The sequence below is a fragment of the Marmota monax genome, unplaced genomic scaffold (assembly GCF_021218885.2).
Source record: "Marmota monax isolate L192 unplaced genomic scaffold, Marmota_monax_Labrador192_F-V1.1 WCK01_AAM20220418_F8-fsc00007, whole genome shotgun sequence".
Taxonomy (NCBI): domain Eukaryota; kingdom Metazoa; phylum Chordata; class Mammalia; order Rodentia; family Sciuridae; genus Marmota; species Marmota monax.
The window spans coordinates 12,760,312-12,774,652 of record NW_026692781.1 but is presented as its reverse complement, the minus strand read 5'-3'; the positions used below and the strand labels follow the sequence as shown (position 1 = coordinate 12,774,652).

General features: G+C 36.3%; 1 protein-coding gene and 1 long non-coding RNA gene across 51 annotated transcripts in view; both read left to right on the top strand.

Annotated features, from left to right (window-relative positions):
- Positions 1 to 14,341, top strand: part of Ttn (titin) — a 266,741-nt gene that overhangs the window by 132,680 nt on the left and 119,720 nt on the right. For 43 of the 50 annotated variants that reach the window (XM_058580253.1, XM_058580254.1, XM_058580267.1 and 40 more), the window contains 8 exons: positions 7,960 to 8,046; positions 11,483 to 11,566; positions 11,687 to 11,770; positions 11,906 to 11,986; positions 12,124 to 12,201; positions 12,586 to 12,669; positions 13,133 to 13,225; positions 13,518 to 13,595. In XM_058580253.1, coding sequence (XP_058436236.1) covers positions 7,960 to 8,046; positions 11,483 to 11,566; positions 11,687 to 11,770; positions 11,906 to 11,986; positions 12,124 to 12,201; positions 12,586 to 12,669; positions 13,133 to 13,225; positions 13,518 to 13,595 — 669 coding nt within the window. Of the gene's footprint in view, positions 1 to 6,909; positions 6,994 to 7,096; positions 7,181 to 7,648; positions 7,733 to 7,959; positions 8,047 to 9,935; positions 10,020 to 10,715; positions 10,800 to 11,269; positions 11,354 to 11,482; positions 11,567 to 11,686; positions 11,771 to 11,905; positions 11,987 to 12,123; positions 12,202 to 12,585; positions 12,670 to 13,132; positions 13,226 to 13,517; positions 13,596 to 14,341 lie in introns of all 50 variants that reach the window. The other 7 variants (XM_058580280.1, XM_058580274.1, XM_058580294.1 and 4 more) reach the window with 6 other exon arrangements.
- On the top strand, positions 7 to 5,606 carry LOC131424274 (uncharacterized). The gene is made up of 2 exons (XR_009227028.1): positions 7 to 625; positions 785 to 5,606. It is a non-coding gene; the product is annotated as an uncharacterized LOC131424274 (long non-coding RNA).

Sequence of the window (14,341 nt, the reverse complement as noted above, 5' to 3'; positions counted from 1 at the left end):
GTACCTGCCTTTGCTGATTACCACTAATATAAATCCCTTTTTATTCACTTTCTAAAGAGGAGAGAGACCATTCTCCCCTCAGGGCCACAAAATGACTGTGAATGATCTAAATTTCAACTTCTGTTCTATAGCATGATCTTTCCTTTTATGTGGTGACCCTTTGGGAACAAAGACATAAGCCTGAAAGTTACTGTTTTTATTGGTCCTTTTCTTAAGTAATAATGAAATAATATTGACCCCTCAACTTCTCTTCCAAATATAATCCATCTTAGAAGCTCTTTTCAAGTTGCTCTGGGAATAAGTAAAAAAATGTTCTAAATGACAATATCAAATGACCGTTATCTCCAAAGAGCAGAGTGTCTGTGATATAACAAAGAACTTATCAATAAGGCAAAATCTAAGAGGAATACACTGCACGTCCATGCAAAATTCTGGAATTTTGACTTTCTCCTTTGGTAGAGGCCCCTTTTGGTTTTGGTCTTGATTTGTCTATATCCAATTATGATCTTCTTTAAAATAAGACAAATAAATATCTTTAAAGCACCTGAAGCACCCAGGAAAATTGTTCCAGAAGAAAAAATTCGTGTATCAGTCCCTAAGAAGCCTGAAGTTCCACCAGCTAAAGGTATACACTGATAGTGATCACAATACGAAGTATCTCTAAGATAGTTTTCATTGCCCAGAGCAAATGAATGTGATATTAAATCTTAGTATGTTGTTTCTTTATATTCTTAATATCTTATATTTCTTATTAATAACAATAAATATACTAATATCTTTAAAGTTCCTGAGATGCCTAAGAAAATTATGGAAGAAGAAAAACCTACTGTTCTTCCCGAAGACACAGAAATATACAGTGAGTGTAGAAAAATTTAAAGTTCTCTTTGGTTTCATCTGTGTTCTCAAATTCACTGTGTTCATCCATATAACTTTAAAAAGTTAACATACTAATATCTTGTAAATATTTGTCTCAAATAATTTGAATGACCCCAAGCTTTAGACAAGATACATCTCCTTACACTTTAAAAAAATAAATATAATATTACCCAATTTTAGAAAAAGCATTTATCTTATTGAATTTTTCTAACCTCTGTTTATAAACATCTTTTGCTTTGAAGCAATTTGTTTTCTTAGACCATTAAGTGAACCATAATATTTTAGTTTAATTTCAAAGAACCAGGATCTCTACCATTATTATTTTTTTACTCCTCACAACAATCATTAACATTTGGCAATGCTGCCCGAGTGGTTATAAATTTATAAGACCATTAAAAACCCAAAAAGTATTATCAAGACTTTTTTTTGCCTTAATACAAAACTACAATTAAACAATTTTAATAGTAAAATATTATAAAAAAGAATTCTATTTAAGACTCTGAATAGTAAAAATGCTATATTCCATTTTTAATCTAAAAAAATTATACTATATTGTGATAAAAGTATACAATCACCCCATCCTTTGAATACCTTTTCTATATTTGAATTTAGTTCTTACTGTCAGACAGTCTTCCTTTTTAAATTCTGAAGAAATCCTTTATTATTTTTATTGGCCTTATTTTCCAAATATTTAATCATTTTTTCTTTTCTGCTTCTAATCCCTAAATGATTTTCACACTCATTTTAAGCTGTGAATCCATAAATGAGATGTGATTTTAAAATATACTTTTCCTCCCAGAAGTGGAAAATATTTACATGAATTTGCAATAGGTCAAATGTAGAAAGCAAATTCCCCATGGTAGCTCAACATCTTCCCTGATTTTTATGCACAAATCCATTAAGAAGTAGAGCAATTGGACGATTTTATCAAAAACTTCCTGCAGAAAAAAATTGAAGAATTTTATGGTCCTTGCCTGATGAATTCCTCAATTTCATTCTCATTCTCATAAATAAATGCCATAAAGAGTCCTATATCATAAAACTGGGAGTGAAACTCATGTTCAGTCATTGCATTCATGTCTGTGTACTATCATTAATTTGGGTGATGAGTGTATATTATATGTTGTTTTATTGATACTATTCTTCATCTACCTTGAAATACCCCTAATTATCTAAATACTAATATCTTTAAAGTTTATGAAGCATCTGAAGAATTGGTTGTAGAAGAAAAAGTGCTTGTGACTCATCCTGAAAAGGCAAAATACAGAATAGCAAAAGGTATATAACATCAATGATCCAGTCTTAAAAAATTGATTTGGGGGTTCAGTTTAGAAGCTCAATATTTTTCTTCATCATTTATAAATATAACTGTACTCATGTCTTTAAAGCAGCTGAGCCACCTGAGCAAGTTGTTCCAGAAGAAAAAATATATGTGACTATTCCTAAAACAAGAGAAGCACCAGCAACCAAAGGTATTTTTCAACTGTGTCCAACTCAGATGAATATCTTTAAGATTCAAAAACTGCATGTTATGTAATTGACTTGTTTTACAGCTTCTAAGTATAAACCTACTAATATCTTTAAAGCACCTGATATAACCAGAGAAGTTCTTCCAGAGGTGGAGTTACCTGAGGCTGTTCTTAAAATTCCAGAACATCCTCCAACTGAAGGTATAATTCTCTAGTTCTGAAAATCTAAAGAAGAAAACCTTTCTTCTAAAGTTGAAAAAATCTGTTTAGAATTTTATGTACATTCTCACAACCTATAATGCTAAAATACTAATATCTTTAAAGCATCTGAAAAAGATGCCCAAGACAAGGAATTACTATCTAAAGTCAAGACTCACTCAAATAATATACAAAGATACACTATTTAAAAAAATTAAATTTCCAACTTAAAATTACAATATCTGTCAGTATACCTAATTCTTTGTATGTCATGTCTTTGTCTGTCATGTCTTTGTCTTTGCCTGTTTTAACTAAACACTACTAATATCTTTAAAGAATTTGAAATCTTCAAGGAAGTGGTTCCAGAGAGACGAACTCTTGTTACCAAAAGAAGAAAAACATTACCACCAACAGGTACAAGTCCCAATAAATAGGCTTTCTTATCTCGTGTTTGTAGTAATGGTTAACACATGTAAAAATACTAATATCCTCAAAGCACCAGTGGTTACCAAGGAAATCATTTCAGAGAAATGGGTCCCCAGAGAAGAAGCTTGACCAAGTATACGCATGTCCCAGTGAGCCACTCAAGAGGCAATAGAGAGAAGATCTTTAACTTATACAGATGAAAGATAGTTGAGTTATACAGTTTATGAGGATAACAGAGAAAACAATGTATACATAATATGTCCAAATATGACCCAGATGTATTCTTTAATAGGAAACAGCTATCTTTCCTTTAAAAATAATAAAAATCAGACTAGCTAGAAATAATGGACACAAGACTAGATTGAATTGGTTCATTCAGTGCCGTCAAATAACAAAGGTGTTAGATTGTGCATGAGATGGCAATAATTCAGTCCTCCATGGGACTGGAAATTCAGGAAATATAGCCTTTCAGAATTGTTTTTCCTATTAAGATAAACTTAGTGCTAAAGTAAGCATATGAATATGAAATTACTGATTTCCAATAAGAAATATCATAGAAATATGTTTAGAAAATCATGACTTAAAGAAAATGAAATATTCGATGTGAAGTTGCTGTTCTTGTAATATCATTTCTTACCCATGAGACACATCTGAGAGCCTTCTAAAACTAAGGCAGGGAGGGGAGGGGGGATAGTAGAGGATAGGAAAGGCAGCAGAACACAACAGACACTAGTATGGCAATATGTAAATCAATGGATGTGTAACTGATGTGATTCTGCAATCTGTATATGGGGTAAAAATGGGAGTTCATAACCCACTTGAATCAAAGTGTGAAATATGATATATCAAGAACTATGTAATGTTTTGAACAACCAACAATAAAAAATTTAAAAAAATAAATAAAATAAAGGTATAAAAAATTTTAAAAAAATAAAACTAAGGCAGAATTCCAGTTAATTCTGGAACTCGCTTTCTAAATATATTTCTATGATGTTAAATCCTCTTGGAATCGGCTATTTCACATTCGTATGTGTGCTTTTAGCAGTAAGTAAATATTTTAATAGGAAAGTGATTTTGACAGGCTGGTAAATTCTGGAATTCCAGTCTCATGAGAGATGAATAATTACCTTCTGGTGCATAATCAAGCACCTCTGTCATTTAGTGGCACCAACTCCTCCTTTAAATGGTCATGTGTTAAGCCCATTCACTGTGGTTTCAGTCCTGAGCACTCTGTTCTGAATGTTTGCTCCACTCCTGCTCTGTTTTATTTTTCAAGCATCATACATTTTCCCATTTTAAACATTTTTCAGATACATTAAAAGCTGGGAACTTTTCAAAGCTTCCAGAATAACAATGTCTTAATAATGCCCATGATATTCTGGAATTGAAAGAACACCCAAGTACTCTGATCTTTCTTTCTCAGTCTGGCATCTTTTGGTTGTTCTCTCCTGAACTCAAAAAAACACTATTTTTTAATTTTTTTAAGTTATAGATGGACAAATATCTTTATTTTATTTATTTATTTTTATGTGGTCTGATGTTCGAACCCAGCACCTCACATTGCAAGGCAAGTGCTCTACCATTGAGCCACAAACCCAGCCCCAGAAAACACTACTTTAATGAGACTAAGGTGAGGGTACAAAAAAAGAAGCCAACACAGATAAGAACATCTGTTTTATCTTCACAAACTAAATTGTTAAAGATACCATTAGTGGCTGTCTTTTTTTTTTTTTACTTTCAATAATCTAATTTTCTATACACCTACAATTGTAAGAAAAAAAATATTAATATTTATAGCATCTGAATTGACCAAAAATTAAAAAAACAAAAACAACCCCTGATAATCAGGCGTTTATACTGGTACTAAGAATCAGATTCTGGGGATTCCCAATCTGTAGCATTTCTGTATATAACTGGAACTCTTCACTGCTCCTCATAACTCAAAAGTATACTACATTAATATCTAGAGAGTGCTAGAATCACCTCAAGACATTGTCGCTTGTAAAAGCAAAACCCATGGCAGTTCCCTCTGAAATCGAAACACCTCCCCAAAAGGCATCATGGTTATTCTCATTCCTTCATTTATTTAATAAGTGTCTACTATGGACAGGGCCCTAGGGAGCTAAAGAATAATTAACAAAAACGAGTAAGATTTGATGACTCTTAAGATTTTGCATCTCATCAGATTCTTGAAGGAAGCACCCTAGTAGCCATAAAAATCACTTAGGTTCAGTTCATGGAATTAATATCTCCACTGATCCTTTTAACCTCTGAGAATAATACTAATATCTTCAATGCACCAGAAGCCATAAAAGAAGCTGCTCCTGAGATGAAAGTCATTGAGGATGTTCCTGAAGAGCCAGAAATGCCACCTATGGAAGGTACATGCCACCTCTGAACAGATATGGAAGAAGAAATTATCCATCTTCTGCTCCTAGAACTGTTTTTTTCTAACACTCATTGTGACTCTAAACATAAACATACTAATATCTTTAAGGCAACTAAAGCTTCATAATTCCCTCCAGAAAGAAAGAATTTGTGGCTGTTCCTACCACAAACTAAAACCTTTCTACTAAAAGGATTCATTCAAAAAATACAGTCCTCCCTCTGTCTCCATGGAAGATTGGTTCCAGGACTCCACAGATACTAAAATCCATGGATGCTCAAGTTCCTTACATAAAATGAGGTACCAGTTCCATGTAATTAATAAAATACCTCATATACATGAAATCATTTAGATTACTCATAATAACTAATAAAATGTAAATACTATATATTTGCTATGTTGTTTAGAGAATAATGATAAGAAAAACAGTATATCCATACACAGTGCAGACACGACTTTTTCATCTGTAGCTGGTTAAATGGAGGATGCAGAATCCATGGATACGGAGGGCCGACTATACTGTGCAATGAGGGTGTGGGTGTTACAAGAATGCTGCTGGGTAGTAGAGCAGGGCAAGTCCCTCTTCTTAAGGATCCATGAATCCCTCTAGGTTAGTGTATTGATGAAGAAGGGAAAGAAAGTTCTAGAAAGTTGCATTCGCTATCTTATTGTAGCTACTGTTTTCACGAATATTTTAACTCTTAAATGTACAATACTAATATCTTTCAAGTGCCCGAAACTCCTCAAGAAGTTGTTCCTGCAAAAAGAGCTCCTTCCAAAAAGAGAGAAGCTCCCTCAGCTAAAGGTACCTGTCACTAAACCCTCAGGCTCAAGAACTGACTCCAACAAGTTTTGAAAATAATTTGCTCTTCCTTGTGATTTTCATAACACTCAATGTAAAAATACTAATTTCTTAAAGTGCCTGAAGTTCCTCAAGAAGCTGTCCCTGAAAAGAAAACACTTGGGGTTCTACCCCCAAAGCCAGAAGTTCCTGCACAAGAAGGTATATCTTGCTGGAAGCTTAAAAGGGTTGGAAAAAGTCTTCTGTATAATGTGTTTCCTGTTTGTCCTGATTCTTTTAACTCCTCAATGTAAAAATATTAATATCTTTAAAGTGCTTGAGGCTCTCAGAGAAGATGTGCCTCCCAAAAAAGTGTATTTATCACAAATGCCTGAAATCTTACCTGTCAAAGGTACATTCTCAACTGGTTCCCTTACAAGGACTAGGGAGGATGGAAAATAGAAAGGGCCACCTTTCTAGTCCTGAAAATTCTTGTGATGTGTAAATGTAACTCGTGTTGTGTTCACCACTTTTGACTCAAATGTAAATTTACTAATATCTTCAAAGTGCCTGAAGCTCCCAAAGAAGTGACCCCCAAAAAGAAAGTAACAGAAGTGCCTACCTCAAAGTCAAAAGCACCGTCTATTACAGGTACTTGCTACTACCATCTCAAGTTCAAGAGAGTAAAACGGTTCTTTTGTTCTTAAAAATGTTTCATTGTGTCTTGTGGTCTTTGTATTTTCTAAGTGTAAAAAATACTAATCTCTTTTAAGTGCCTGAGGTGTGCAAAGAGGTTGTCCCTGAAAAGAAAGTGTCTTTGGCTGCGCCTAAAAAGCCAGAAGTCCCACCTGTCACAGGTAGCTGTCACGCATCCGAGGCTTCACAAGACATACTTCTGATCTTGAGTAGTTCATGTGGTCTTCATAAATCCTAAGTGTAATTTCACTAATCTTTTTTAAGTGCCTGAGGCTCCCAAGGAAGTTGTCCATGAAAAGAAAGTGACCTTGGTGCCTCCTAAAAAGCCAGAAGTCCCACCAGTTAAAGGTATTTGTCACTACCTTAGGTATCACAAGACTTAAATCTTCTGCTCTTGGAAATATTTCATCCTCATGGTCTTCATAAGTCCTAAGTGTAATCTCACTAATCTCTTTTAAGTGCCTGAAGCTCCCAAGGAAGTTGTCCCTGAAAAGAAAGTGACTGTGGTGCCTCTTAAAAGGCCAGAAGTCCTGCCTGTCACAGGTACTGCTCACTCACCTGAGGCTTCACAAGACATAACTTCTACTCTTGAAAATAGTCCATGTGGTCTTCGTAAATCCTAAATTTAATCTCACTAATCTCTCTTAAGTTCCTGAGACTGCTGAAGAGTTTGTCCTGGAAGAGAAAGTGCTTGTGGTGCCTCCTAAAAAGCCAGAAGTCCCATCTGTTAAAGGTAGTCACCCCGATGTCACTGTGCTTGATATAGTCCTTTTGTCTCTACTCTGTCTAATCTTGAAAATACTAATATCTTTAAAGCACCTGAGGTGCCAAAGGCAGCTGTCCCAGAAAAGAAGGTGACGGAAGTTATTCCCCCCAAACCGGAAAGTCCTCCCCCTGAAGGTAATGTCAAACTGTACAAATTAGGGAGACAAATAACTGCTCTTTTAACTAGAAAATTATGTATAAAAATCTTAAACCTTAAAGTAATAGAATTCTAATTAAAGTAATAGAATTCTAATTTTTAAAACATGCCAGTAGCTATCCACAGTATCTTGGTGTATAATTATATGCTCTGATATTAATTGTTCTCACCTATTCTAAACACATATTTTAAATTATCTTTGAAGTGCCTGAAGTGCCACCAAAGGAAGCCATCCCTGAAAAGAAAGTACCAGTGGCTCCTCCCAAAAAGCCAGAAGTTCCACCTGTCAAAGGTAAGTATACTTACATGTTATCAGTCACCTGTTCAGGGGGGCGGGGGAAAGTGTGTAATGTCCACCTGTCTCACAAATTGTATTTGGTGGGAAATGCGCTTTCAAGATTCTCCCTTCATAGTTACTAACTAAAAGATACTAATATCTTCAAAGTTCCTGAAGTTCCTAAAGAAGTTGCACCTGAAAAGAAAATATCTGTGCCCAAAAAGCCAGAAGCCCCACCTGTGAAAGGTATTTTTTCCCACTTAGAAAAAAAAATACCATCCTATTCTCCTCATAATCATGCTAATACGTGCCTTCATGATTTGTAAATTCTGAAAATACTAATATCTTTCAAGTGCCTGAAGCTGCTCAAGAAGTTGTGCCAGAAAAGAAAATTCTCAAGGCACTTCCCAAAAAGCCAGAAGCTCCACCGGTCACAGGTATATGTCAGCTAAACCGTACTCTACAGAAGAAATATCTCGTTCATTCTCTAAAAACAGTTTTAGTCCATTTCTCTTCATTATTAACCAAAGTGTAAAACTACTAATATCTTTTCAAGTGCCTGAAGTTCCTCAAGAAATTATTCCTGAAAAGAAAAAGCCAGTGGTACCTCCTAAAAAGCCAGAAGCCCCACCTGTCACAGGTACTTGTCACCGGGTCTTTGTTCTGCAGAAGAAATATCTCTTTCATTCTTGAAAATTAGTTTGGTCCATGGCTCTTCATTAAATGAAAAAACTACTAATATCTTTCAAGTGCCTGAAGCTGCTCAAGAAGTTCCAGAAAAGAAAGTCCCCATGGCCCTGCCCCCCAAACCAGAAGTTCCCCCTGTTGCAGGTACTTTTGCCCCTCTCCTTATTCTTCAGAAGAAATCTCTTTTCTGCTTTTGGAAACATTTTTTAATCCTGTTACCTCACTAACCAAAGTGGAAAACTACTAATATCTTTTAAGTGCCTGAAATTCCTCAAGACGTTGTCCCTGGAAAGCAAACAGTGGTGCCTCCTAAAAAGCCAGAAGCCCCTCCTGTCACAGGTACTTGTAACTGACCTGAGGGTTTATAAGACATAATTCTTCTGCTTTCGAAAATGTTTCATTCTTATGGTCTGTAGAAGTCCTAGGGATAATTTTACTAATCTCTTTTAAGTGCCTGAGGCTCCCAAAGAAGTTGTCCCTGAAAAGAAAGTGTCTGTGACTCCACCTAAAAAGCCCGAAGTCCAACCTGTCACAGGTACTTCTCATTCACCTGAGGCTTTACAAGACATAACTTCTACTCTTGAAAATAGTCCCTGTGGTCTTCATAAATCCTCAATTTAATCTCACTAATCTCTTTTTAAGTGCCTGAGGCTCCCAAGGTTGTCCCTGAAAAGAAAGTGCCTGTGGTGCCTCCTAAAAAGGCTGAAGTCCCACCTGTCACAGGTACTTCTCACTCACCTGAGGCTTCCCAAGACATAATATCTACTCTTGAAAATAGTCTGCGTGGTCTTCATAAATCCTAAGTGTAATCTCACTAATCTCTTTTAAGTGCCTGAGGCTCCCAAGGAAGTTGTCCCTGAAAAGAAAGTGACTGTGGTGCCTCTTAAAAGGCCAGAAGTCCTGCCTGTCACAGGTACTGCTCACTCACCTGAGGCTTCACAAGACATAACTTCTACTCTTGAAAATAGTCCATGTGGTCTTCGTAAATCCTAAATTTAATCTCACTAATCTCTTTTAAGTTCCTGAGACTGCTGAAGAGTTTGTCCTGGAAGAGAAAGTGCATGTGGTGCCTCCTAAAAAATCAGAAGTCCCACCTGTTGAAGGTATTTGTCACTCACCTTGGGCATCACAGATCTACATCATCTTCTGCTCTTAAAAATATTTCATCGTCATGGTCTTCATAAATCCTAAGTGTAATCTCACTAATCTCTTTTAAGTGCCTGAGGCTCCCAAGGAAGTTGTCCCTGAAAAGAAAGTGACCGTAGTGCCTCCTAAAAAGCCAGAAGCCCCACCAGTTAAAGGTATTTGTCACTCACCCCACACATCACAAGATTTAAATCTTCTCCTCTTGGAAATATTTCATCCTCATGGTCTACATAAATCCTAAGTGTAATCTTACTAATCTCTTTTAAGTGCCTGAGGCTCCCAAGGAAGTTGTCCATGAAAAGAAAGTGACCATGGTGCCTCCTAAAAAGCCAGAAGTCCCACCAGTTAAAGGTATTTGTCACTACCTTAGGTATCACAAGATTTAAATCTTCTGCTCTTGGAAATATTTCATCCTCATGGTCTACATAAGTCCTAAGTGTAATCTCACTAATCTCTTTTAAGTGCCTGAAGCTCCCAAGGAAGTTGTCCCTGAAAAGAAAGTGACTGTGGTGCCTCTTAAAAGGCCAGAAGTCCTGCCTGTCACAGGTACTGCTCACTCACCTGAGGCTTCACAAGACATAACTTCTACTCTTGAAAATAGTCCATGTGGTCTTCGTAAATCCTAAATTTAATCTCACTAATCTCTTTTAAGTTCCTGAGACTGCTGAAGAGTTTGTCCTGGAAGAGAAAGTGCATGTGGTGCCTCCTAAAAAATCAGAAGTCCCACCTGTTGAAGGTATTTGTCACTCACCTTGGGCATCACAGTTCTTACATCATCTTCTGCTCTTAAAAATATTTCATCCTCATGGTCTTCACAAATCCTAAATGTAATCTCACTAATCTCTTTTAAGTGCCTGAGGCTCCCAAGGAAGTTGTCCCTGAAAAGAAAGTGACCGTAGTGCCTCCTAAAAAGCCAGAAGCCCCACCAGTTAAAGGTATTTGTCACTCACCCCACACATCACAAGATTTAAATCTTCTCCTCTTGGAAATATTTCATCCTCATGGTCTACATAAATCCTAAGTGTAATCTCACTAATCTCTTTTTAAGTGCCTGAAGCTCCCAAGGAAGTTGTCCCTGAAAAGAGAGTGACTGTGGTGCCTCTTAAAAGGCCAGAAGTCCTGCCTGTCACAGGTACTGCTCACTCACCTGAGGCTTCACAAAACATGACTTCTACTCTTGAAAATAGTCCATGTGGTCTTCGTAAATCCTAAATTTAATCTCACTAATCTCTCTTAAGTTCCTGAGACTGCCAAAGAGTTTGTCCTGGAAGAGAAAGTGCTTGTGGTGCCTCCTAAAAAGCCAGAAGTCCCACCTGTTAAAGGTAGTCACCCTGATGTCACTGTGCTTGATATAGTCCTTTTGTCTCTACTCTGTCTAATCTTGAAAATACTAATATCTTTAAAGTACCTGAGGTGCCAAAGGCAGCTGTCCCAGAAAAGAAGGTGACGGAAGTTATTCCTCCCAAACCGGAAAGTCCTCCCCCTGAAGGTAACCACAAAACTATTCAACTATTATCTTTTAAAAGAGAAAAATCTCTTCTTAGTGATATGAAAATACTTTTGTAAAGTATGGTATATATGTTTATTCTGGTATTAAAACAAGCTGATGTCTTTAAAGTGTATGAGGAGCCTGAGGAAATTGTCCCCGAAGAGCCTCCTGCTGAAGTTGTGGAAGAGCCAGCTCCTGCCCCACCTCCAAAAGGTACTTGGCAAACTGCTGGGATGCCGCACCCCTTCTTGCCCTCGCAGTTCTGGGCACTGTGAACTTGTTTCTTTTTGCATTCATCTTCACTGCTTCTAAAACAAATTCTAATAACTTTAGTGACCGTGCCACCTAAGAAGCCTGTTCCTGAAAAGAAAGCACCTGCTGTTGTGGCCAAGAAACCTGAACCACCACCAGTGAAAGGTACTTTTCACTGCCACTAACTGCCTATAGAAAAATGTCTGTCTTTAAATGTCATATTCCACTCACTGCTATGTCTAATTGACTTTCATATGCCATTGAAACTATGAGCTTAAAAACTACTAATATCTTTTAAAGTGCCCGAGGTCCCCAAGGAAGTCGTTCCTGAAAAGAAAGTGCCTCCTGTGGTTAAAAAACCAGAAGTTCCACCTGCTAAAGGTACAAGTGCTTTCTATTCTTTGATGGAAATAGATATGGCCTCCAGCTCTTAAAAAAAAAAGTGCTCTGTTCTGTGTAAATGTGACAAATGTTTACTGGTGATTATTCATTATGTTAAAATACTAATATCTTTAAAGTGCCTGAAGTTCCCAAAGAAGTTGTTCCAGAAAAGAAAGTGGCTGTTCCTCCAAAGCCAGAAATCCCACCAGCTAAAGGTACATGTCACTAATGAGGTTCTACAAAAGAGTAACCTTCTTGGTCCCCAAAGTCCCCTATTTATGGAACTCTTTGTTTGCCAATCATCTTATAGTTACAACCACAAAACAGCTACTCTGAATGTTTAAGGTTTATGTCTTTTCAAAAATCACTATTTTTTAAAAACATTGATGCATTTATTATAAGGATTGGAAGAGTTAACATGGTTTTGTGATTATTGATAGGCCTATTTTCCTCCCCCTAGGTCGGGATCCAAGGACAGATCCCTGACCTTGTTGTGAAATTTATTCTTGATTTAATTGAGCAAAATATGAAGTAGATTTGGTGTAAATTTCATGTACTTCTCAACTACTCAAGAGTAAAACTAACTAATATCTTTAAAGTGCCAGAGGTGCCCAAGAAACCTGTCATAGAAGAGAAACCAGCTGTTCCAGTTCCCAAGAAAGTGGAGTCTCCTCCCCCAGAAGGTACACATAAGACCACTAATGAGCTTGCCACACTTGTGACTATTTATGATTTAAGCTTTCTTTCTCTTCTTGGCTAACTCATTATTCCTGGTCATTTCCTGTCCTTTATTTGTCTTATGTCCTCATTATCAATTAGCTCCCATCTCAAAGCTACACAGGGTTATCAGTCAGCAGTATCTACATAGGTCATGTTTGTATTAAACAAAGTTTGTCAAATGTACACAGAGGAAAATGAGAGGGTTGATGAGATTAAATGACTTTAAACACCACAAGAACTTTCAAAGCATTAAATCAATAGATACAGAAGTTGCTGCAAATAAAATAGATTTCAGCTTAACAAAAGTAAGAGAATCTATTAATGGAAACCAGAGAAGAATCAAGATAATTATTTACTGCTTTGCTGCTTTATGCATTTTAGAATTTGTTCCACCCATTGAAATAAAATTAACTGATATCTTTAAAGTATATGAAGAGCCTGAAGAAATTGCTCCTGCAGAGGAAGAACCAGCTCCTGTTGTGGAAGAGGAGGAGCCAGAAGCCCCTCCACCTCCACCAGGTACTAGGCAGGATCCACTGTGGGGAAAAATGTGGTCATCTGGTTGGTGTTTTTATTATAAATCTTATATGTAGGGTAAAATATCAGGGTTCTATCTCCTTGCTTGCAATTTGACTTCATTAACAAGAACAAAAGATATTTTCACACATCAAACCTTGGTACTAAGAATTTTACAATGTACGTGCCAAAGAAAAATGTGTGGTCTTTGCTATTATTATTATTATTGTTCATTTGTTATCATCTAATTTGTCCTATGATCATCTAACGCTAAAAGAAATTTTTCCTCTTCAAGTGCCTGAGGAGCCCAAAAAGATTGTCCCAGAGAAGAAATTTCCTGTCATCAAAAAACCAGAACCTGCACCTCCTAAAGGTACTTATGTGAAAAGAAAGAAATGTTTTTGTCATTTTGTGTGCTGTCTAAAAATTGTATTCTTTCCTTCTTGTGTGTTGTGTTGTATTAGTGTTTGTGTTTGTTGTTATCTGTGTGTTTTGGTGTTAAAAAGACTTGTACAATTTATGTGGGTATATTACATCTTGTATTTTATATTAAATGCTACTAATATCTTTAAAGTACCTGAGGTGTCAAAGAAAGTTGTCCCAGTGAAGAAGGTTCCAATTGTTAAGAAGCCAGAAACACCAGAAGCCACAGGTATTCATTGTCATCATAATTTTTTTAAAAGCACTCTGATATCTTAACGTGGACTCGAATAAGCTGTCTTTATTGCTGTGGCAAGTGAGGGAATAAAGATGTCCTTATTTTGCTTCTGCTAATTTAAATGCTGCTCCATGACTTGCAGATTTTTTTTCTTAACATTTTTAAATGTTCTTAAACACTCTTTCTAAAACAAAACTAATATCTTCAAAGTGCCTGAGGTGCCCAAGAAACTTGTTCCAGTAAAGAAAGAGCCTGTGTCTGTTACCAAAAAACGAGAAGTCCGACCAGAAAAAGGTATCTACCAAGAGGCAATGTTTCTCTGACCACTATTTAAGTATATTTAAGAACAGTTTTTATAGGAGAAAATAATGAGTATGAGATTATAACAAACCACATTTCATAGAAAGAAAGGAAAAATAATGAGGGCACAGAGAGAAAAAGAAACAAACGGGAGAGAAAAA